This window comes from Rhinopithecus roxellana, chromosome 3 (genome assembly GCF_007565055.1).
Source record: "Rhinopithecus roxellana isolate Shanxi Qingling chromosome 3, ASM756505v1, whole genome shotgun sequence".
NCBI classification, from domain to species: domain Eukaryota; kingdom Metazoa; phylum Chordata; class Mammalia; order Primates; family Cercopithecidae; genus Rhinopithecus; species Rhinopithecus roxellana.
This window is the reverse complement of record NC_044551.1, coordinates 9,931,005-9,955,956: the sequence shown is the minus strand read 5'-3', so window position 1 is coordinate 9,955,956 and position 24,952 is coordinate 9,931,005. Positions and strand designations below refer to the sequence as shown.

At 41.1% G+C, this 24,952-nt stretch overlaps 2 protein-coding genes across 5 annotated transcripts in view; one reads left to right on the top strand and one right to left on the bottom strand.

The window, feature by feature from the left end:
• CDC20B (cell division cycle 20B) overlaps positions 1-23,394 on the bottom strand; it is a 59,526-nt gene extending 36,132 nt beyond the window's left edge. For all 3 annotated transcript variants that reach the window (XM_010386481.2, XM_010386482.2, XM_010386483.2), the window contains exons 1-2: positions 23,155-23,394; positions 22,812-22,874 (exon numbers count right to left, since the gene is read on the bottom strand). In XM_010386481.2, coding sequence (XP_010384783.2) covers positions 22,812-22,874; positions 23,155-23,217 — 126 coding nt within the window. In that variant the 5' untranslated portion in view covers positions 23,218-23,394. The remainder of the gene's footprint in view (positions 1-22,811; positions 22,875-23,154) is intronic.
• Positions 10,299-17,497, top strand: GPX8 (glutathione peroxidase 8 (putative)). 2 transcript variants are annotated; one of them, XM_010386480.2, is made up of 3 exons: positions 10,299-10,577; positions 11,176-11,437; positions 14,247-15,113. In XM_010386480.2, exons 1-3 carry the CDS (start codon positions 10,374-10,376, stop codon positions 14,408-14,410), a joined length of 630 nt encoding a protein of 209 aa, XP_010384782.1. In that variant the 5' UTR covers positions 10,299-10,373; the 3' UTR covers positions 14,411-15,113. The 2 variants fall into 2 exon arrangements, with proteins under 2 accessions (XP_010384782.1, XP_030783749.1); XM_030927889.1 differs by lacking the exon at positions 11,176-11,437 and having other exon boundaries at positions 10,356-10,577; positions 14,247-17,497.
• Positions 23,395-24,952: the final 1,558 nt, after the last annotated feature.

Below are 24,952 nucleotides of genomic sequence, written 5' to 3'. Positions count from 1 at the left end.
CACGGAATTGGTGTCTTAAAAGGTTATTTTTGGCTGGGTGCAGTGGCTCACACCTGTAATCCCAACACTTTGGGAGACTGAGGCGGGTAAATCACCTGAGATCAGGAGTTCGAGACCAGCCTAACCAATATGATGAAACCCCATCTCTACTAAAAACACAAAAATTAGCCAGGCATGGTGGCATGCACCTGTAATTCCAGCTACTTGGGAGGCTGAGACAAGAGAATCACTTGAACCCAGGAGGCAGAGGTTGCAGTGAACCGAGATGGCACCATTGCACTCCAGCCTGGGCAACAAGAGCAAAACTCCGTCTCAAAAACAAAAAAAAAAAAAGTTATTTTTAATATGAGAATTTCACTTCAATAAAAGAAATATTTTTAAAATGGTAACATAGGATAATAGTGAATGAAACAGGCAAATGCTCACAATATATTGCTAGCTGTAAAACAGGGACTATAAAACAGAATTCCAATACAGTCCCACTTCCTAGATCTAAATGAAAGATAGGAAAGGAATATGCTAGAATGTTGAAGCAGTAAGCTTTGATTCAGTTTGGGTTTTTTACTAAGCATATGTGAGGGCGCTGGCCCACCCTGCCTGCAGCCCCCAGGGGGCAAGGCCAGCTCTCTCTCCACTGCTGCTCTGTGCTCTCCCCACCAACTGACCGAAGAGAACATCTTTCCCAGGAGACAGGCCGTTGTAAAGAGTGTTGTTGGGGGTCAGTTTTTCTGTCTTACAGCTCTTTGTTTTTGAGTAGGAATGGGAAAGATGAAAAGAAGCTGCACGTGTCAATCAGGCATCTCAATCTCAGAAGCCTAGACTAGGGGGCAGCAGGTAAGGTGATAAGTAACGCCAGCCTGGATGAGAAGCGTGACCCACTCTGGCCTTCTTTTTTGTTTTGCTTTGTTATTTTGAGGCAGTCTCACTGTCACCCAGGCTAAGTGTAGCAGCACGATCATGGCTCACCTCAGCCTTGATGTCCCAGAGCTCAAGCGATCCTCCTGCCTCAGGCTCACCAGTAGCTGGGACTACAGGTGTGCACCACCATGTCTGGCTAATTTTTGTATTTTTTGGAGAGACGGGGTTTCACCATGTTGCCCAGGCTGGCCTTTAACTCCTGGGCTCAAGCAATCCTCCCACCTAAGCCCCCCAAGGTGCTAGGATTACAAGCATGAGCCCCTCACAGAGCCACTTGGACTTTCATTTCCCCACTGTTTTTATTTCTCTCCACTAAGAAAAAAACCACAGTACCAGCTCAGAGGCTATGGGGTCTTGGCCCCAGAAACTGAGGGAATCTCTCAAACTTTAATGTTCGTGTTTTAGCCGCAGCAAGAACACACTGAGACACATTGTCTCATTTTATAAAAGATGTTAGAAATTTAGACTTTTCATGTGAATTTTCCCACTTTTTAAAGTGTTCCACTGATTCTAATTTTTAGAAAAGACTGGAGGACTGAACAGAGCATGTCTGTGGACCACGTTCAGTGGGCTATGTTTGCAACGGCTCCACTATGTCCAGGTAGCCCTTACCCTCATAGGTACCAAGAAAGGGAGGAGACACCATATTGGAAGATAGACTTAGTTTGCAGAAAACATGGCAGAGGACAGAGACACTTGCTCAAAGGTTTCCTTGGAGCAAAATTCCAAGGAAATTCCAAACTTTAAATGTATATTTAAAAAATTCTGGGTTTAAAAGAGGAAATTAAAGAATAACAATTTGACGCTATGTCAGCTATGTCCGTGAAAACTATTGAGAAATTGCATATTGACAATATCCTACTGCCTTAGCAGGTCTGAGTTTCTGTGACCCATCTACCATCACTCTGTCCACGCTGAATGTTTCCCACTTGGGATGTTCATCCCCAGTTCTCTGCCAGGGAACTCCCAGCCACCTTCACATCTGGGTTCAGCCATCAACTCCTTCAGGAAGGTGTCTCTGACTTTCCCTTCCTCCCTATTCCAAACTAGGTTAGGCAGCCAATGGTAGCTAGATAATGGTCCCCAGAGATATCCAGATCCTAATCCCTGGAACCTGTAAATGTTACTTCATATGCCAAAGGGGCTATGCAGATTTAAGTTCAGGATGAAGTTAAGTTGAGGTAAGGAGACTGTCGTGAATTTTCAGGATGAGTCCTAAATGCAATCACATGTATCCTTGTAAGAGGAAGGCAGAGGGAAATGTGACTGCACACAGAAGAGGAGAAGCAATGTGACCACAAAGGCAGAGACCAGAGTGATAGGGCCACAGGCCAAGAAATGCTGGCAGGTACCAGAAACTGGAAGAGGAAAGGAATGGATTTTCCCCTAGAGCCTCTGGAGGAGGCCAGGCCCTGCTGACACCCCAGCTTCTGCCCAATGAAACTGAGTTTGGACCTCTGGCCTCCGTAACTAGAAGAGAATACATACGTTTAAGCCACCAAGTTTGTGGTAATTTGCTGCAGCAGCCCTAGGGAACAAATACTCAGCCCTCCCTGTGCTTCCACACCCACAGTGCATGCTCCAGCATGACCACCCTGTGTTAATAACATTTACCAAACACTTAATCCGTGCCAAGCACTGGGATACACGATTTAGAGGGAGTGTTTATTTTAGTTTCATCACAACCCTGTGAAATAGGTACTAGTATTATTTTCCCCATTCTACAGAGTTGGAAGACAAATCTTAATGATATTAAGTAATTTGAGCAAGGATGTAGAGCTAACAGGCAGCTGTATACTGCATACAGCTGTATAGATCATTTTCTCTATGAATGGCACCCTCTAGAATATGCAGTGCACAACCTTCACAACCAACCAGAGAAACGCTGCCACGGTTTGAACTCTAACAAATCAATCTAATCCCTATGCTAAAAAGCAGGTCTGCTCATATTCCACTTTTTTACTTTCTCTCCTGCTATATCATATACTCCTTAAGACCAGGGACTTTGTCTTTTATCTTACTATCCTTGAGACATTGGTATCTAGGAACCCCATAATGATGAATACCCAAATAGATGAAACCCCAAATAGATGAATCTCTTCCCCTAGAGGCAATTAGTACTAAAAAGGGACAAGGGATTTAAGAAAGAATCCAGAGGCAAGGAAATAAGATGTTTTTATCCTTCTCCATTAAGAAGAACAATTCTCAGGCTGGGCACAGTGGCTCACGCCTATAATCCCAGCACTTGGGGAGGCCAAGGCAGGCAGATTACTTGAGCTCAGGAGTTTGATACTAGCCTCGACAATGTGGTGAAACCCCATCTGAACAAAAATACAAAAATCAGCCGGGCATGGTGGTGTGCCTATAGTCCCAGCTGCTCAGGAGGCTGAGGTGGGAGGATGGCTTGAGCCCAGGAGCCAGAGGCTGCAGTGAGCCAACATCATGCCACAGCACTCCAGCTTGGGCAATAGAGCTAGACCTTGTCTCAACAAAAAAAAAAAAAGAAAAAAAAAGAGAACAATTCTCAAATTGTACAGAATAAAACAAACATTTCTCCAGAAATTAGAGAATGAGATAAATGAAACAACAAAAGTGCATCTGGGTTTTTAAAACAAGTTCAAGTCTGTAGGGCCAGATAAATAAAACCCAGAGGAATGACAGCACTTTCAGAACTGATACGTGTTAGTGATCTATGAGCAAAACATGACAAATATGAAAAATACATGCCCCCGATAGATAAATATATTATTTTTCATGGTTTTCCAATAGGAGGAGCAAGTAACTAGTAATAAATTTGCTGCCAGTGTACTAGATGGCACAAGTCAGCAGATCCACGTTAGCCTGAATAAATCCCCCTGTGGTGGACTAAAGGGTTTAGTCTCTGGCCTTCTGCTATTCAACTCGTTATCAGCAGCTTAAATGGAGATCTATTTATCAAAATTGTTGATTACTCTAAGCTGAAAATATAATTAAAATATTAAAGGACAGAATAGAATTCAGAATAAAGTCTGGGACAAGGGCCAAAGCAGCAAAATTTAATTCAATCAAGTTGCATAAACAATATTCTTATTTAGATTTTTTTTCTTCATTGCACAGGCATAAGATGGAAGAGAACTGACATGCAGTGAAAAAGATTGACAGTGTTAGGCAGCCCCCACTAGAATATGAGTGAACAGTACAGTGAAATTATTTTAAAAAATCAGTACAATTTTAGGTCCCATTGACAGAAAAATAGTGTCCAGAACAGGAGCAATCAAAACCCTGTGTCTCTGCACCACTCCGATAGCATCTGGAGAACCACGTCCAGTCCCAGAACTGTTCTTCAAAAAGGGAGATGGACAAGTCAGGATTCAAACCCTGAGTTCATTTGGAGGAAAGAGACCACAGTGACAGGGGTCAGGGTAAACACAGTAATGGGGCAACACCCCAGCACATCCAATAGTGGAAACCTGGGGTGCTTAGTCTAGAAGAAAGAAAACTCAAAAGGGTCTGGTGCAGTGGCTCACACCTCTAATCCAAGCACTTTGGGGGGCCAATGCAGAGGGGGAATCACTTGAGGCCAAGAGTTCCAGACCAGCCTGGGCAAGTGAGACGCCATCTCTAAAAAAAAAATCAAAAAACTAGCTGTGCATGGTGGCACGCACCTGTGGTCCCAGCTACTTGGGAGGCTAAGGTGGGAGGATCACTTGATCCCAGGAGGTCGAGGATGCAGTGAGCCATGATCATGCCACTGCACTCCAGCCTGGGTGACAGAGTGAGACCCTGTCTCAAATTACAAAAAAGAAAAAGAAAAAAGAGGAAAACCCAAAATGAACTGTCCAAATATTTAAAGTGATGCAATCTATGAATAAAAGAAAAACATACTTTATATTGCTCCCTATGATACAACCAGGACCCATGAAGGGGTAGATTCAATTCAGAGAACTTTGAAAGAGAGCACAGTTTGAATATAAAGTAAAATTCTGTCAGTCCCTGCACTAGGGACATATGGTTCATAGTGGTATAGATGAACATTAATAATTATGTATTTAATGTCATTTTATAATTTTTTAGTTTTGATGTAAAGTTTTCCTTACAAAAAATTAATTTCAGAAAAATAAATTGTATTTAAATACTCATTTGTTAGTATGAATATTAAAATGTTAAGCAAATAAATGATATACAGATATGGCAAATCACATGGTGGTATTCCTTCAATGACTGCAGTGAAGGAAACACTGCTGCAGATTGTGCTATTTCATCTTCAGTATTTTTAAACTTCTGTTCCAGGATCTATCTCCTGCTGAGGAAATGCCTGTCGCATAGTTTTGAATGACTCAAGTATTTATTAATAGAAAGGAAGAGGAAGATAAGAAAAGTAAGACAAAGAAGGGAAAAGGGATGAATGACTTGGTACTCCAAGCACATCAATTCAGCTTGTTTACCTGTAGAGTTCACATCACAGTGACATTAAACCAGGAGGAATTCAGAGCACCAGAGCCAAAAATAATTAGAAAAGAACCCAGAGGGGTTAAAAATAAAGTCAGGAAGTAGCAGAATGAAACAACTGAGAAAATAGAAACAAATATGTCTACTGACAAATAATTTGACACACAAATATCCAGTGGGTGGGAAAAACCTAGACATGCCAGAAAAGACCTGCTGGTGATGCCAGTCTTGCTAGAACCTCAAGACAAAGATAAAAGTAGCAAAGATAGCCCAGGTAGCTCTGAAGCATACCCTAACCTCGTTCCTTAACCTCTGAGTGTGTGCCCCTCCCACCCACCACCAGCCCAACGCAGCAACATTCTGTCCACAAGACGTTTCAAATGTAGGGTCTCAATGCTATTTCAAATTAGTCATGAAGACCAAAATGTTCATCTTCTCATGTCTGAACCTTCAATGCCTTCCCATCCTAGTGGGCAATATGACCCACACACTGTCAAGGTCATTTTCAGGTAAACGTCATCCTTTATCTCCATCACCAGTGGGGTCTACAAAGCATCTTTAGCACCCACCCCTTCCTTCCATCGTGCTAGCCAAGGCTACCCTCACTAAGACTCTTTATCTATCATCTGGACCTGCTGTTCTGCAGACTTCCTGTGGCCCCTTCCAGATAACTTCAGTACACACAGACAAGCCTTTTGGTGGTGTTCTCCATGCCCTCTCCTTTTTGGGCGCTTATACAGTGATTTCTTATAAAACAAAATGCCTCTTGATGAAGGAAACCCCTTGTATTAGTCTGTTCTCACACTGCTAATAAAGACATACCTGAGGCTGGGTAATTTACAAAGGAAAGAGATTTCATGGACTCACAGTTCCACATGGCTGGGGAGTCCTCACAATCATGGTGGAAGGTGAATGAGGAGCAAAGTCATGTCTTACGTGGCAGCAGGCAAAAGCTTGTGCAGGAGAACTCCCATTTACAAAACAGTCAGATCTTGTGAGACTTATTCACTACCACGAGAACAGTATAGGGGAAACCATCCCCATGATTTAGTTATCTCCATCCGGCCCCACCCTTCACATGTGGGGATTATTACAATTCAAGGTGAGATTTGGGTGGGGACACAGCCAAACCGTATGACCCCTCCACCAGAGTACTACAGCCATCTCCTCACCTGCCATGTTTTCTTCTAAATAAACTTATTTACCTATTACACAGAAATAGTTTCATGAAGCTGAAATAATTTTGGTTATGAAGTTGAAAGTTCAAAACTCTATTCTTCATTGTTCCATTCACTAATACTGTGATCTTGGCTGAGTTAACTGCTCCCTATTTCAAAGAATTATTGTGAAGAAAATAATGTGTATACTAAAGAAGATTGTGTGCAGTATAAAGCTCTCTAAATACATAAGTCATTGGCCAGGCGTGGTGGCTCGCACCTGTAATCCCAGCACTCTGGGAGGCTGAGGCAGGCAGCTAACGAGGTCAGGAGTTTATGACCAGCCTGACTAATATGGTGAAACCCCATCACTACTAAAAATACAAAAATTAGCTGGGCGTTTTGGCGCATGCCTGTAGTCTCAGCTACTCAGAAGACTGAGGCCAGAGAATCACTCGAACCCAGGAGGTAGGGGTTGCAGTGAGCCGAGGTTGCACCACTGCACTCCAGTCTAGCTGACAGAGCAAGACTCTGTCTCAAAAAAAAAAAAAAAAAACAAGTCATTTATTTAGCACTAAGTTATTTGCTGCCTTGTAATCCTTCCCTGTTTCATGTGTGTTCTCATATTTCCAAAATTGATTTTACATTTGCATGAGGCTGGCTCCTTCCCTTACACCTTATTTGTATCCTTTCCAGTGCCTGAGTTGGTTGATAACTGAGTCAACTGCTTTATCCCATTCTTGACCCGGTAGCTTCCTCCTGCCTTCACCATGAACTCATCAATCTCTTCCCCTCCTGTAAGAAGCCTTCCTTCATTTACTGAAAGAGTGCTGGTGTTTTTTCTAACATATTACCCCTTACGCAGAGAAATGTGCCATTTTGATATATCTATAGTCTCAGAATAGAGTTAGTATAGACAGAACATGAAAACAATGATGGCAGATCCCCAGAAGGCTGAGAGATGATGACGTCAAACTGTATGCAGAGAAAGACTGCCAAAACAACAAAGAAGAGGTGTGCCAGGGTCAAAATCTGTGTTCATCCAATGCTGTCCAGCACATGAGTTCTCCAAAGTGCTGTCTGAATGTTTGGTTAATGGGCCAATGTGAAAATTTATATATCATGCCTTCATTATTTGAAGCTCTTAAGCCTTAGGAACATTAAGTTAACAAACTGGCTCTGATTTCATCCTTGACAGGAGACATACACGTAAGTTTTCAAAGTTGTATTCATACAATATGGAATTTTGTGGTCAAACCAACCTCAACATCAGGCCTGCATAATGTTTTATTTCTGGTTGTAAAAACTGGCTTATTCAGCAATCACATGCAAGTTTGTAACAGCATAATTTTGGCCTTTTCAAATCCATTCATCTCTGGATCACTTGATAAGAGTTTCTGTGCTTATAAAACAGTGGACTAGAAATTATCACAGTGATTTTATCCAAATAATATCACCCTGTGGGGCCCTGCTGAAGCAGTGGTCAGTCAACATCCCTGCCAGAGATAAATCACTCTCTTTCCACCTCAAAACACAGTTATAACAAGTTGGGTTTACATGGCTCAAATTATAGCAGGTATTCTATGAATTAATTTTAAAATGCATGCTCCTGAGCCATTTGCTTGTACAGCCTGAGGAGTTAAAATATCTCGTGTATTCATAGAGACATGAAACACATCCACTATGGAAAACAGAGAAATCAAAGACTCTTGATGCTCTGAAACCAAAAAAAGGCTGAGGTCTAGAGGTTCTCAAACTTAAACGTGTGTATGTGTCATGAGGAGATCTTGCAAAAGTACAGATTCTGACTCGGGAAGTAAGGGGTGGGGCCCAAGATGCTGTGTTTCTAACAAATGCCCAGGTGATGGTATTGTGGAAAGTCCCAGATCCCACTTAGAGAGCAAGGCCAGAGAGCTTAAGTAACATTGCAGTGTTCATGTCATATAAACACAGGGACTTGACTTTTTAAACAATTCAGCCAGAGAACACCAAAGTAAAATTATCAGGAAGTGATACACTTTTGTTCTTTACTAGGAATTATGTTTAAAAGGGAATACTTTCCGCATAGTCATTTCTTTTTCTACTGTATCCATTCTTACTGGGCCATGAGAGTAGGAGTAGAGTGGTTTTTCTCACAGGTTTTGCACAGTAGGCTATGGGTTTTGCTCAGCCACCCAAAAACACACATGCCACAGAGCGGGCACCTGAAGAGCAGGGAGCGTCCTGAGTACCCTCTCTGAAGATCCACAAGCTAAGTGATAGGAAGGGCACTCCACAAGCATCTCAGCTCATTCCCTGCACTTTCTGGAAACACATCATGATCAAATGGAATAATGCCCCTTCATCCAGATCTTGCTGTGAGTCTTAAACAGAGCAGAATTGAAAGTGAATGGCTTTTAAGATATGCAACCTTCAATTGCCTCCCCATACCCACCCCTAAAATTCATGACCGTTAGCAACAGCAAAGTTAGGCTGCCTGTGCCAGGCAACAGCCAGTGGGGGGAAATAAAGAGAAAAAAAATGAAGCAATTAGCTGATGTACCCAAGTAGAGGTGGATTTTGCAGGCTTTGTTTGTTTTCAGGGTTTTCTTGGTAGAATTGCCTTACTTAACTGCTAAATTACTACTTTATTATGGAGTTCAATTTTTTCTTTTTTCACTCTTCTTTTGTTTTGATCTTAAGACAGTCCCACTCTGTCACCCAGGCTGCAATGCAGTGCTACAAACACGACTCACTGCAGCCTCAGCCCCCTGGGATCAAGCAATCCTCCCACCTTAGCCACCTGTATAATTGGGACCACAGGCATGCGCCACCACAACCAGCTAATTTAAAAAAAAAAAAAAAAAAAAAAAAAAAAAAAAAAAAAAAAAAAAAAATTTAGAGACAGGGGTCTCGCTTTCTTGCCCAAGTTGGTCTTGAACTCCTGGGCTCAAGTGATCCTCCCATGTAGGCCTCCCAAAATGCTGGGATTACAGGTGCAAGCCACCATGCCCGGCCTCAGTTTTTTCTATCTATAGGTTGCAGTGCACTGGTGAATGATGAAATCATTTTGATAGGTCAGAACTGGGTTGTTTAAAAATGCAACAGGTGGGGGTGCATCACAGTTCAAAGCAGAAGTGTTGTTTTTCAGTTGTGTGTGTTTGTACCCAGTTACGTTGTAAAGTGCACTGCCAACTGCGGGTCATGATCAGAAATTTGAAAAACACTGGACTATAGTTTGCTTTATGATAAAGAAGGGCTTTTTAAACACCTTCACTGTTTTTAACATATTTATTTTGACTGTATTCACCTGGTATGTGATTGCCTTAGCTAGATGAGTCAGGGTAAATAGCCTTTTCAGATATTTCACTGCTCTTTCCACTACAAATTTCCTGAACTCATATACCATGTTTAATCCATACATGTAATAGTAACGTCCTTCAGGCCATACATCATATGAGTAGGTCACATTTAATCTACATTCTAAACTATTGCTGAGCATTGTACTGTATCCTCTGCAACCAGTTGTTCAATAAATACACAGGATGCTTAGCATGGGGATGAGCCCTCCATAGCTTTCAAGTTACAAGAGCACCATCTGCTGGCAAAATATTTTCTTTGTAGGGAGAATGTCAAAGACCTACCAAAAATGTCCTGATTTTTCTAGCAAAAATTATAATTACATCACAAATACTTTGAAATTCTGTAGAGCTCCTTGCTTCATTCAGGAGTTTCGCTTCATTCCCCCCTCTGAGAAGGGGTCTTTCTGTTCCTTAGCAGTGAAGGCAGGCAGTCTGTCCTTCCTGGTTTTCCGTTAAACTAATCCGGTTTCAAGTTTCAGCTCCTCCTTGAATTCCAGTCTGCTGAGACGTCCCTCTAGAATCCTCCAACATGGAGCCTCTTGCAGCTTACCCGCTAAAATGTTCCGGGCCCAGAGCAAAGGTATTTGCAGTTTTGCTGTCTATGGTTCTATGCACAGTAACGCTATTTCTTCTACAACTAAAATTCCTCAAACCTAAAATCAACAGCTTTTATGCCTTTGAAGTGAAGGATGCAAAAGGAAGAACTGTTTCTCTGGAAAAGTATAAAGGCAAAGTAAGTTGCATCATCTGATTTTTATTGTTACCGTTTCTCCTTGTCTCTGTTTATTCCTCTTAATAAAATCATTTTTTGCTGTTACATGGTCATAAGTTGGAATTTAGTCTTCAGAGTAATTGTATTAGTACATCACTGTCATTATTAGAGTTCTGATAGTTTGCTTCTAAATAATAAATTCCGATTATCTCGTTTTCTTTAAAGTGCTTTAATTTTGTGCTGAATTGATATGTAAAGTTGTTTGGAAAAGACTTATAGTTAGTAATGTGAACATGATGACATTTATTAATGAAAGTATTGGTTCTATAATCTAATAACTTTAAAAAGCACTTATCAAGACTCATAGTTTTATCTTTAATTTAAAAATAAACTTTCATGAGTACCTAATGCTTGTTTAATGGCAGTACTATTTCAGGGCCTTAACCCAGGCATCTAGGTTACAGTTTTCAACAGAACTTTGTGTGTCCAAAAATATGAAAAAAAAAACATCAATCAGAGGTTATAGTCCCCCCAAATTGTTTAGGATTTTAACTACTTGCAGAATTTTTAAAAATCTTTTGCTTCACTTTCCGGTTGGATTTTTTTCTTTTTCCGGGAGGTTTCACTAGTTGTAAACGTGGCTAGTGACTGCCAACTCACAGACAGAAATTACTTAGCACTGAAGGAACTGCACAAAGAGTTTGGACCATCCCACTTCAGCGTGTTGGCTTTTCCCTGCAATCAGTTTGGAGAATCGGAGCCCCGCCCGAGCAAGGAGGTAGAATCTTTTGCAAGAAAAAACTACGGAGTAACATTCCCCATCTTCCACAAGATTAAGATTCTAGGATCAGAAGGAGAACCTGCATTTAGATTTCTTGTTGGTAAATATCTGCCTTGCCTCACCAGTATAATGTTTTAAATTGCTTTTCATTTTTAAACAATTATACCAGGACAATACTTTCCTATCTCATTTGAAACTTTGAATCAGGAAAGCTTCATAAAACTATCAAAGACCCAGAATCTCATCCTTTGTAATTTCTAGGAGTTATGGTCCCCTGAAACCAATGTTTTAGCTTCTTAGATGGTAAAAGAATTCTATTCCAATGTATTTTATTCCTTACGACCATCTTCTTGAAGAATTTATTTAAAGTGTGTCCATGGCTATTTTCACAAAATATCTTGTGTAACTAGCATCTGGGGAAATGTCCCTTCCCATCATTAAAGCCACACAGCTCTCATGAATAGTGCTGGGCAATATTAGTTAATGTATGTTTGTGGCTAATTTTATGTTGCCTTTCTTATCTGAAACAATATTCTCAAGGATGAATATGTCAGCTTACCAGATTTTTGCTAAAATCCAAAAACATGTAACTTGATTTATTTTAGAGGGCAGTAGTGTTAGGCTATCTCTCCAATTAAGCTAGCTACAGAAATCTGTTTAAAGACTTGCCAAGGTCACTTAGCACAACGGTCATAAGGCGTAGTGACAGCATAGGCTTTGGCCTCAGGCTACCTGGGTTCAAACCTCTGCTCTTTTGTTTTTGCTATGTGGCTTCTTAACTTCTCTGTGCCTGTTTCTCATTTGTTAAATGGGCTATCAATAGTACCAACTTCTTAAGATTGTTTGGAATTAAGTGTGTTAATAGTAAAAATAAAGTACTTATACACCGCTTGCTCTGTGCCAGACACTGTTCTAAATGACATTAGTCAAAAAAAAAAAAAAGGCTGGACATGGTGGCTCACGCCTGTAATCACAGCCTTTTGGGAGGCTAAGGCAGGCAGATCACTTGAGGTCAGGAGTTAGAGACTAGTCTGGCCAATGTGGTGAAACCCTGTCTCTACTAATAATACAAAAATTAGCCAGGCGTGGTGGTGGGCACCTGTAATCCCAGCTATTCAGGAGACTAAGGCAGGAGATTCGCTTGAACCCAGAGGCAGAGGTTGCAATGAGCTGAAATCACCACACTGCACTCCAGCCTGGGCGACAGAGCAAGCCTCCATCTTAAATCAATCAATCAATCAATCAATCAATCAATCAAGGACATTAGCTAACATTCTCTCATCTAACTTATTCTGATGACATCTTCAATCCTATTTTCACTGTAGATAAGTTGAGTTTTGATAAAACTATGACCTCACTCAGGCAATCAAGCTTCCAATCCAACAAACCAAATCATGATCTGTAATATTTCACATAAATGTGAAGTCACAATCTTCTAAAAACATTAAATTTAATTTCTAGGGAAAGTTGATATAATGCCTAACGCCATAAATGGCAACCACAGCGAGGTCTTTATTCCTTTTATTTTGAGGGTACACTGAGGAAAAACAGCCCAAGCACATGCCATTGAACTAATCATTCTTCAGTTACAGCAGCCAGATACGTGGGTGCAATAGCTCATAGGTTATTTCTCTTTATCACTACAAACCTTCTGAAACCCCTCTTAGCCTGTGTAATCAAAAAGGTAACAGTGATTTAAGGTTTCATTCCACTTAGATAGGATCATAGAGCCCAAAAGTTAAGAGCATGAGCTCTGGAGTAAAAAGGCCTGCATAGCAATCCTGGCTCGACCACTCACTAGCCACGTGACCTTGTGTCTAGGCCTCCATTTATCTCATCTGCAAAACGGGAATGATAATAATGCCCACCTCATAGGGTCCCTGTAAGATTAAATGAGAGGATCAATTTGAAGCATGCAGCATACATTGCTAGGCACATAGTAAGTACTTCATAAATTTTAGTTATAATTATTATATTTTTTCTCATATTAGTCAATAAAATGAACATAAATCTTGAGTGGTATAAATAGAAAAAACATCTACATTTCTTACATAAATTAAGGTTTATCAAAAGGATATCATGGCTGGGCATGGTGGCTCATGCCTGTAATCCCAGCACTTTGGGAAGCCAAGACAAGAGGATCACTTGAGTGCCCAGGAGTTCAAGGCCAGCCCGGGCAATACAGCGAGACCCTGCCAAAAAAAAAGTTATTGCTTTTCAAAATAAGGTGATTATTCACTTTGGGAGGCCAAAACCCTGTCTCCACTCAAAATACAAAAATTCACCTGGTGTGGGGGCACACACCTGTAATCCCAGCAATTTGGGATTACAACTTTGATTAATTTTTTTTTTTTTTTTTTTTTTTTTGCTTTTATTTGACACAGAGTTTTGCTCTTGTCCCCCAGGCTGGAGGGCAATGGCGTGATCTCAGCTCACTGCAGCCTCCGCCTCCCAGGTTCAAATGATCCTACTGTCTCAGCCTCCCGAGTAGCTGGGATTACAGGCGCATGCCAACACACCCAGTTAATTTTTTGTATTTTTAGTAGAGACGGGATTTCACCATGTTGGGCAGGCTGGTCTCAAACTCCTGACCTTAGGTGATCCACCCGCTTCAGCCTCCCAAAGTGCTGAGATTACAGGCATAAGCTACCATTCCTGGCCTACTTTGCTTTATTTCGTGATACTAAGATCACCTATTAGATGAGTAGACTCATAGGTGAAGTCATCAAGTATATTGAAATCTGGTTACTCTAACCTTGAGTTTCACTTTGTTTAGGTGTTTTGTTTTTGATATTATGACAATCCTAGAACTTGATACTAAAGTTGTCATTTACGCAGATACTAATAGAAGTGAAAATCTTGACAAAGAATAAAATTATGCTCATGAAAATATGTTCTGGATATTTTAGATTCTTCAAAGAAGGAACCAAGGTGGAATTTTTGGAAGTATCTTGTCAACCCTGAGGGTCAAGTTGTGAAGTTCTGGAGGCCAGAGGAGCCCATTGAAGTCATCAGGCCTGACATAGCAGCTCTGGTTAGACAACTGATCATAAAAAAGAAAGAGGATCTATGAGAATGCCATTGCATTTCTAATAGAACAGATAAATGTCTCCATGAGGGTTTGGTCTCATTTTAAACACTTTTTTTTTGGAGACAATGTCTCACTCTGTCACCCAGGCTGGAGTGCAGTGGTGCAATCTCAGCTCATTGCAACCTCTGCCTCTTTAAATATGCTATTAAATGTGGCAATGAAGGATTTTTTTTAATGTTATCTTGCTATTAAGTGGTAATGAATGTTCCCAGCATGAAGATGTTACCCAAAGCAAAATCAAGAGTAGCCAAAGAATCAACATGCAATATATTAACTACTTCCTCTGACTGTACTAAAGAATTCAGAATTTAGTGACCAATGTGCCTCAATATCTTACTGTTCAACTTGACATTTTCTAGGACTGTACTTGATGAAAATGCTAACACACTAGACCACTCTTTGGATTCAAGAGCACTGTGTATGACTGAAATTTCTGGAATAACTGTAAATGGTTATGTTAACATAATAAAACACAAGTGTTGAAAAGTATAAAATATATATACATAGATTCAAATCCTTATATATGTGTGCTTGTTTTATGTACAGGATTTTGTTTGTTTTTTCTCTTTAAGTATAGGTTCCTAGTGTTTTACTATAACTGTCACTATGTATGCAACTGACATATATAAATAGTCATTTATAAATAGCCATATTATAACATTTGAAAAAGTCTTCATTTGCAGTATTTCTCTCTGCATTATTTTTTAGAAGCAACTCAAATTCTGTAATCATAATATTACCAAATAAGTCAGTCTTTATTTTTGCGTGAAAATCCCAAGTGTAGAAAAAAAGGACATGAGTATAAGATCATTTAGCTTGATTCCTTATAGGTTGATTTGGGTTGCTAATGTATTCATTCTAGATTAGCCACTTGGAAGAAATTCAATGCAGCATCATTCTGATGGCTGAAATAGTAAAAACCAACTCCAAACAGCCTAAACTCTAGTGTAAAAATGGGGTGATCATATAAGTCCTAAAGTGTAGATCAGCAGTCACTGAACCTCTTAGTAGAGTCACAAGGCACTTCTTCTCCCAAAGTCATGGCCTTTATATTTTGTTAGCCTTATAATTGGCTAACAAAGCAAACTGCCAAGTTGGTGAAGGTTAATTATTGCCTCATGAAATATACATTCACCACATAAAATAAGTAGGAAGATGGCCAAAAATGTAAAAATAGTCATATAAAATTTTCTAAGAAGAAAAAGACCAGATTTAAGTAGTCTGTGACTTGACTCACCAAATCCTGATCTAATGGATGGAAGTGAAGATGTTTCTTATGGCGAATTCAGTAATGCTATCTCAGTAAATAGTTCTGTATATCTATTTGGACCAAAGTTCTTAGATAAACCAAAAATACTTCATGAAGCATCTTCTGCTTCAAAGTACATATCCAGCCACGCAGCTATGAAGGTATTTAGAAAGAGATTTGGTGGAGGTGGAGTTTCTGCCAGAAGTCAAGAGGATTTGTAGGGATAGCTTCACGAATGCCAGATGAGTGTGTCAGCAAGCCTGCTCCTACCGCTCGCCAGCTGCATGACTTTAGGCAAGTCACTTAAGTACCTTATTTCTGTTTCCTCACCTGTAAATTGAACAGGGGTTGAATGGAATAAAAAAGCCCTTTGCAACTTTAAAAGTCAATTAATACACTTAGCAAGGTGTTTTAAGTGACCAGGAAGGAAATCAGAACTAACCTGGATTGCTGGCAAAGAAAACAGAAGCCACCTAACAAGTCTGTCTGTCCTTTGCAATTTTGCCCCAAGAGCCTATTAGCAATTTGAATTCTGAGCCTCTAAGAAAACTTTTGTTCAGGCGGCCCCTCCAAGTGTTGCTGCCAGAGAACTCTTGCCTTGTATCCCCACATACGCCTTCCATGAGCTCATAGCAGTGCTGTGGCACTGCAGGGGTGTTTTATGCATTCACGTTAGGGCCCTGAGCAGAAGTGCGTATGCCAGCACCACATGGGCAGCAGAGACTCCCTACTGCCAGATGGATGATAATGGAGCTGCACTGGGAACAACCAGGACTGTCCCAGTCAACATGATACAGATGAACATCCTGCCTTAAGTCACTAGTTCTCTCCAAAGCCAGATAAAGTGGGTTTCTTCACTTACATCTCTAATCTTGGTTGCCTTATTCAACCTACAGATTCTATGTCAGTACTGGATTTTCTCCCCTTGCCCTTTAGGTAAGCAGAGTAGGCAGGCGGAGATTTGAAAGCATGTCATATGTATTGCCTTGAAAGAAAGGACATTCGGGAGTCCCTTCGGGGTTCCGTAACAATTAGGTTATGTGTGCTGAGAGAGGGAGTGGAGTCATTTGCTGAGGTGTTGCTACCTGTAACTCAAATGCCTCATAGGAATACCAGTGGACAAACATACAGAGGAAAAGTTGAATCTTTCCTATATTGGACAATCTTCCTTCAGTCTTGTTTCTGCATCAAAAAGTCTGGGACATGGAGTGCTACAGGATGCCTGGGCTAAGGACTGTAACAGAAAAATATCAACATCGGAGCCAGGCGCGGTGACTCACGCCTGTAATCCCAGCACTTAGGGAGGCCAAGGCGGGCGGATCACTTGAGGTCAGGAGTTCGAGACCATCCTGGCCCACATGGTGACCATCTTTGTATTTGTATTTTTTGTAAAAGATACAAAAATTAGCCGGGGATGGTGGCACATGCCTATAATCCCAGCTACTTGGGAGGCTGAGGTGGAAGAATCACTTGAAAACAGGAGGCTGAGGTTGCAATGAGCCAAGATCGCACCACTGCACTCCATCCTGGGCGACAGAGCAAGACCCCATCTCAAAGACTCTGTCTCAAAAAAAAAAAGAAAGAAAGAAAGAGAAAAAGAAAAATATCACGCATCACATGAAAGAGTATTCAGCTGTTGTCCTTGCGAAAAAGGAAAAGGACAAAATCAAATGCATTTTAACTGTGGTAACTAATTCACTGACTTGAAGTTTGCTTTGTTTTTCTTTGGTACGTAGAGAAGAATACTTCATACTGATCATCTTACAGCAGACAAAACAACAGAGTGTTAGAGATTGGAATAAATATGAATTTGCCTGAAATGTGCCCTGAAAGTTGTATTTCTTTTTTTTAAATGTTTAACAATTACACTGTATCAATAGTATGTATACATGTACATATATATAATTCTTAATAACTGCAGTGTATCTAGCATATATATAATGGTGGCTGGTACATGTTTAATAGCAGACTCTGGAGGAGGAATCCTCACATACAGCATTTGCCAGCTCAATGTAAATGCTCATGCTCCCTCATGGCCAATTTCAATCTACCAATGGTTTAGTAACTAGGATGCAAAATTTCTAAAAATGTGACAATTGGGGATGGGCATGATGGCTCAGGCCTATAACATCAGCACTTTAAGCAGCTGAGGAGGGAGGATCACTTGAGCCCAGGAGTTAGAGACAAGCCTGGGGCAACATGGCAAAACCTCGTCTCCACAAAAAAATCAAAAAATTAGCTGGGTGTGATGGCACATGCCTCAGGTCCCAGCTACATAGGAGGCTGAGGTGGAAGGATTGCTTGAGCCCAAAGAGATCAAGGCTGCAGTGAGCCGAGATGGCTCCACTAAACTCCAGCCTGGGCAACAGAGCGACCCTGTCTCTGCAAAAAAAAAATTTTTAATTAGCCAGGTGTGGTAGCAAATACCTGTGGTTCCATCTCCTCAGGAGGCTGAGGTGAGAGGATTGCTTAAGCCTAGGAGGTAGAAGCTGCAGTGAGTCATGATTGCACCACATTGATTTGTGGTGTTCCTTTGAAAGAAAAATGACATGTTTGGGTGGAGCTGATATGAGGACACTCTGTCCATATGTAGTCCTCTGCTTGATTTTATCTTTCCCATAGAATAAAATTCTAATAATTGTTATGCCTAGAAATGAATCCATCACACTCCTTCCCACTCTTCCCTTCCCCTCCTCCAGCTGAACTGTTAAGGATGTCTCTTGCAGAGCAGCGTAGTGTCTTTGCAGGGAAATAAAAAGCAGCAGACAGAGAGAGAAAGAAGGAGGCTATCACTATAATAGTGAGAGGTTCAGAGGGCAGTGATGGGAAGTAGTGACATTCCCAGTACCAGTGAACAGCCAAGAGACTGCCCCAAGAGAAAACACCTGGGAGAAAATACTTTGCCATCAGCAGAGGCTCCCTCCTCTTTTTCCAATCCCTTTTCCCTCTGTTTGACCCTTGACATCCCAGTGTGTATCCCTTTCTTTCCCTCTCCCACCTATGGAAACATTTTCTCTTTTAATTTCTATCTTCACTTTCCTCCTAACCCATTCATCTCTTTAACGTATTTTTTATTTCTTTAACATATTTTTATTTCATTCCATTCCTTCCCTCTTTTCTCATCATCTTAATATGAGACTAAACCACAACTTTAAATGTCTTCTGTTTATTGAACATAAAGTTGGTTTCCCTACAGAATCAACAGTTCTAAAAAAGAAATTTTTTTTTTTAATTTAAGTTGTCATTTTCAGAAACAGAAAATCAATTATGGCATATTCTCACTTCTAAGTGGGAGCTAAACAATGGGTACACATGGACATGAAGATGGAAACAGTAGACACTGGGGACTCCAGAAGGGTAGGAAGAAAGGAACACAAGGACCGAAAAACTACCTACTGGGTACAATGTTCATTATTTGGGAGACAGGTTCACTAGAACCCCAAACCCCAGCATCACCCAATATATTCATGTAATAAACCTGCACATGTACCCCTTGATCTAAAATAAAATAAAGTTGGCATTTTCTGTCTTGCTGTTTAATTTTTTAAAAAACTAAAACACAAAAGCCAAGACTTCTAAATTTAGTAGGTTTTATTTTTATCACCAGGTCAGTGACTCTGCATAGAAAATAACATGTTGAGGCCGGGCGCGGTGGCTCACGCCTGTAATCCCAGCACTTTAGGAGGCCGAGGCGGGCGGATCACGAAGTCAGGAGATCGAGACCATCCTGGCTAACACGGTGAAACCCCGTCTCTACTAAAAATACAAAAAATGAGCCCGGCATGGCGGCGGGCGCCTGTAGTCCAGCTACTCAGGAGGCTGAGGCAGGAGAATGGCGTGAACCCGGGAGGCGGAGCTTGCAGTGAGCCAAGATCGCGCCCGTCGCACTCCAGCCTGGGTGACAGAGCGAGACTCCGTCTCAAAAAAAAAAAAGAAAAGAGAAAGAAAATAACATGTTGAAATTTAACCTTAAAAAGAGACAAGATGAAAACAATTTTTACATGGAAGATATACTTAAACATAAATCTCCTGAAAGTGAATAACACTGGGCAACAACAAAAAGAGGATGTGATTTGAAAGTAGTAAAATGCATAAGAATCAAACTACAGATATCTATTTAACCCATGTTCTAGAAATATGTTTATATTTAAATAAGGAAAGCATAAAAATCATTTTACCAATAACTTACAATCCAGTACAGTAGAGAATGTGAAATATTTCTTATATCTCATCTATGGCTTAACTAACTGATGGCACCACCAAAGTCAGTTCCACTAACTGGCTACAAATGTCCACACAAGAATACTGCATGTCTGGAAGCCAGCACATATTTATACTGCTTCATGGGCCAAAATGCCTCCCAGGGAATGAGAAAATATTTAAAGTCATAATGTATGGTCAGTTCTTCCCACTTCACAAGTTAGATCTCGTGCTCCCTTCCAAATATTTCATGAATCTGTGTTTTTACAGAAAATGAAGTGAAAGGATTGAGGTAAATCTTCCAAAAAAAATTAAACCATTCCCCATCCAAAAAAAAAAATCCCCAATATTCTTGATATTTCAAGTGAAAAATGTTTTAGTTGACTGACTCATCTGGAAAATTACCTCAACTTTCCCTCCAGCTGGTACACACAGTCACGGTTTTGGAAACCGATTCTAATGCTGTATTCAGAAACTAATGATGCAGAAAGAATCCCAAAGACTTCACTAAAAATCTGGGGACACATTGTAGGTCCATTCCACATTGTTATTACATTCTAAATCTTATATGTAAAAATATATAATTTCACAAATACTTAAATACTGTCTACTCCAAAAGACTCCAAAGACTCCAAAAATATTTCTTAAAAATTTTAGTTATGGAAAAGCAGGCATAAGTAAATTTTTCTTAAAAGGAAAAAAATTTAAGTAATTGTAGTACTTTCCTTACCATTATAAAGCTGTCCATTGTATTATAAGCATTACCGTATTATAAGTTAATGGTAATAATATATTATGGTAAATAGTGCCTTGCTTCATAGCAGAAAGTACACGTAAACACACACTAATTACAGATTCAGTTACACTCTGATTTTCATTGTATATGCAATAAGACAGCAGTTGCATGTTAGCTGATGCCATTCACATATTCAACCAGCTAACAATACACTGCCAGCTCATCACACACAGGTAGCCAGAGCACTTCATTGACAAGAAGAATTTATCCAGAAGCAAGTGGCAGGGTAGTTGTGGCTGCTGACTTGACCCAAGCAGCCAGCTAACAATACACTGCCTACCTGATTCAGGTCACTGCCGATTCTCGTGGCCCAGAAAGTCACTGAGGCTAAATTTGTAACATGAACACAGTGGCAGAACTCTAATCTTAATAGTCACATTAAAGAAAACTTATAGACAAAATGTATTACTTCAGGACTATAAGAAATAAAATCAATATTTGCTTGAATCTAGTCAAAAACATAAAAGTTAAACAAAAACTTTAAAATTTTCAGAATACTCACACTTAGGTTTTCCAAATTAAATGCTTGGATAATGAAGATATGTTACTGCAGTACAAATGAATTTTAAAAGTTCCTTAACTGTAGGCGGCTTACGCTTGTAATCCGAGCACTTTGGGAGGCCGAGGTGGGCTAATCCCCTGAGGTCACAAGTTCGAGACAAGCCTGGCCAACATGGTGAAACCCTGTCTCTACTAAAAATACAAAAATTAGCCCGGCATGATGGTGCTGCCTGTAATCCCAGCTACTCAGGAGTCTGAGGCACAAGAATCACTTGAACCCAGGAGCCGGAGTTTGCAGTGAGCTGAGATTGCACCACTGCACTCCAACCTGGGCGACAAAGCAAGACTCTGTCTGAAAAAAATAAATAAAAAGTTACTTAACTATAGCTTTTCAAATCACTTCTATTTATTGATCAAAAGATTAGTTGTCTGTATTAGACAGTAAAATATCTAGGAGTCGTGATAATACATATGCTGGGCATGACACAAAACTGCAGCAGTATTTGGGGGGAAAAAAATCAACATTAAAGTATTTAAGAAATGTAAGGGCTTAAATGTGATTAGTTTCCTCCTACTAGAAATGACATTAGTAACTGAGTTCTGAAAATGCAATTATGTATTCAATTTAGGATGCTACCACTTGAATACAGAAATTTTTTTTTAAGAGGCAGGGTCTGGCTCTGTCCTCCAGGCTGGAGTGCAGTAGTGCAATAATAGCTCACTGCAGCCTTGAACTCCTGGGCTCAAGCGATCCTCCTGCCTCAGGCTCCCAAGTAGCTGGGACTACAAGCAAAAGTCATCATGCCCAGCTAATTTTTGCAGTTTTTTTTGGAAAGACAAGGTCTCCCTGTGTTGTCCAGGCTGGTCTTGAAGTCCTGGCCTCAAATGATCCTCCTGCCTCAGCCTCCCAAAGTGCTGGGATTATAGGCATGAGCCACGGTGCCTAGTTGAAACATTTACATAAGATCTAGAAAAATACATTAAAATAGTGATGGATTTGGAACTAGAATCTATGAGTACAGGTCAAAGGAAGATGAACTATTGAGCCTAGAGAGAAGCATGGTAAATGGTGACAGAGATTTAAAGCAGATGAAGGCTGTTTATGAAACACGTTTCTAAAACCATTTAAATTTGTTTCCTTTTACACTGATTACAAGAGACACTAAAGATCTTTGGGTTTGGTCTTTCAAGGAGAACAGGTAATACTTTGGATCAACTTTAAACAGCTCACGTTGAAAACCGTGGTTTATGCCACTTCTCCACATCGTCCACAAGATGGCACCATTTCCATTTCTTTGGGAGGCGTGCTTCTGAATGCAACAGAGAGGAGTGCAACTAGCAATCTGTTAAAATTATTAACAGCCGCTAGCAATACACTGCCTACCTGACATCTCAGCTTTATCCTTTGCTGTGGAGGCAAAAACTAGAAAGCACGATTCAGATGCAAATGATTGCATTATTTTTCTGGGATCTTCAGTTTCGTAAAGAAATTTTTTTAGTATGTAATAAGATACTGTACTTAAATTCTCATATTTTCAGACCAGCTCATACTTCCTACAAATACATTCTTTACCAAGAATTCGTTTGTTCAAGATCAGAATTAAAACAGAGAACAAGAACAAGCCCTGGACACTCACCTTGACGGAGCCTTGACTTTTCTTCTGCTTCAGTTCTTTGGAGAGCACACGCATGATACTTTCCTTTGAAAACACAGATAATATATTGAGAAAGAAACTATTTAGCAAAATCATAATTTCAGGTGTGGAATTTTTCTAGATCCTGTGCTTGTCAGATTACTTTTTTTTTTTTTTTTTTTAAGGCAACTAGGCACCCTCAGAATATAACTAAATTACTTCATTCAAATGTACGACCCGGGCTTAGAGTTTGGTACCACCTCTTGGTCCTAAACAGGTATTACGAACGGGGCCTTTGGCCCCGCATTAGAGACTCAGGGAGAATGCAAAACAGGGCGTTACTCACCCACAGCATCTCCTCTTGGGTGCGGACCCTCCGAGGCGCGGTGCGCTCCAGTTTCCACTCCATCTCCGGCTGACTTCGCCCTGCCTGGCGTTTGGCCTCTCTCCTTGACCGCCTCTGGTTTTCTTCCCAGGTCTAAGTCAGTCTTGACGCCTAATCGTCAAAGCCCTGGAGTCCCGTCCCCCAAGACCATTCTATTTCACCACCTCCCTCCATGTCCCCCACTCCTCCCACCGCCGCTGCAAGGTGTTCCCCTGGGTACCATTTAAAAACCCGGCGGCGCGGCAGTTGGCGCGGGAATCCCCCTCGCCGCCTTCTTATTGGCCTGCGCCGCGGTGACGTCAGATCCCGGGAGGGATTCCCCGGCGCGCGCCGCGGCCCCGCCCCTGCCGGCCCTCTCTGCGACCCGCCCAGTCACCGCCTCCGGTCCAGGCGCGCACCCGGGCGCCAAGCTTTGCCGCGAGCCGTGGCGGGTCTGTGGCTGGGCCTGGCACCGGGGGCTGCCACAGCAGCAGGAGGCAAAGGGGATGGCGGGCTAAGAAGCGGGTTCTGGGAGTTCACGATCTTTCCATTTTCAGAAACAAGAATGTTTCCTTATAACGGCCCTGATCCCTGTTTCTCGGCTCTCACTTCTCTTTCTACAACCACACCCCCTGCCTTTGCAGGATCGGAGGGTGTACAGCTCTCTGGCCTCTGTCCGTTGGTAATCGCTGTGTCAGCTATTGATGTGAGGCGTGTTCGTCAGCTCTGCGTTTTCAGACAGGCAAGAAAACGTGGCAAGATTTCTATGCCGATCAAAAGGGAGAGCGTTGACATATTTATGCAATAAATTATTCTCCCTGCTCTATACATTGCGAAGTGGTCAGGTCCTCTCACTCGGGCTTCTGAGCCCCGTTCCTAAGTAGGAGGTCGGTGAGAGAGGTGAAGAGGTAGTGAAAGAACCAGGACAGGCAGGACCTCATAAGGCGTGAAGGGGCCAGAAAGCTGAGCACACTGGGGACTCCGTGATAAAGGGGGAGAGGAAAATATTGAGGGTTGAGGAAAAGGTCTGCCGGGAAATGACAAGGAGGCAGATGGGCTGTGCAGCCTTAGCTACCCATCTGAGCTGCCAAGAGAGTTGTGCCATATGGCAGGAGGAGACACTGCGTCTGGGAAGCCTCTGAAAGCCTGGCAGCCTGTTTGTCCCTTCCTTGCTAACTCCCCAACCATTTTTGACACTGGATTGTATTTTGCTTTAAGTCAATGTGAGTTTGTGTGTTTTTCTGGTGAAACAGTTCATAGATACCAGATACTGAAAAGGGCCAGTGACCACCGCCCCCCCCCCCCCCCCCCCGCCAAAAAAAAGCTAAAACTCACTCCCCTGCTTTCCTTCATACTGAAAGCAAGAAAAAGTGGCATTAGAACTAAGACCCAATCTTAGACCAGTTTTCTATGTACAAGAATAATGCTGCATAGGGTAACTTAATCTTCAAATGACATATCAAAATGTTTGATAGTCAAATAACTAGTGGATTAGAAGATCTCTAAGTTTCACCCACAAGAAGTCTATTTTCCTTGCAGTGGAGTACTCATTTCAAATTCCAGTAAATCCTTTCTGCAAACATTAAGACTAAATAGAAGTAAGCTATTATTGGATGAGAGTCAGATGCATTGTTAATTTAAATGATCAGTTTTGCAAATGTCAACTAAAACTCAAAGTATATTGGAAATAATATGAAGGACATTTTATCTTTGTTCTTTTTTTTTTTTTTTTTTTTTTTTTTTTTTTTTTGAGACGGAGTCTTGCTCTGTCGCCCAGGCT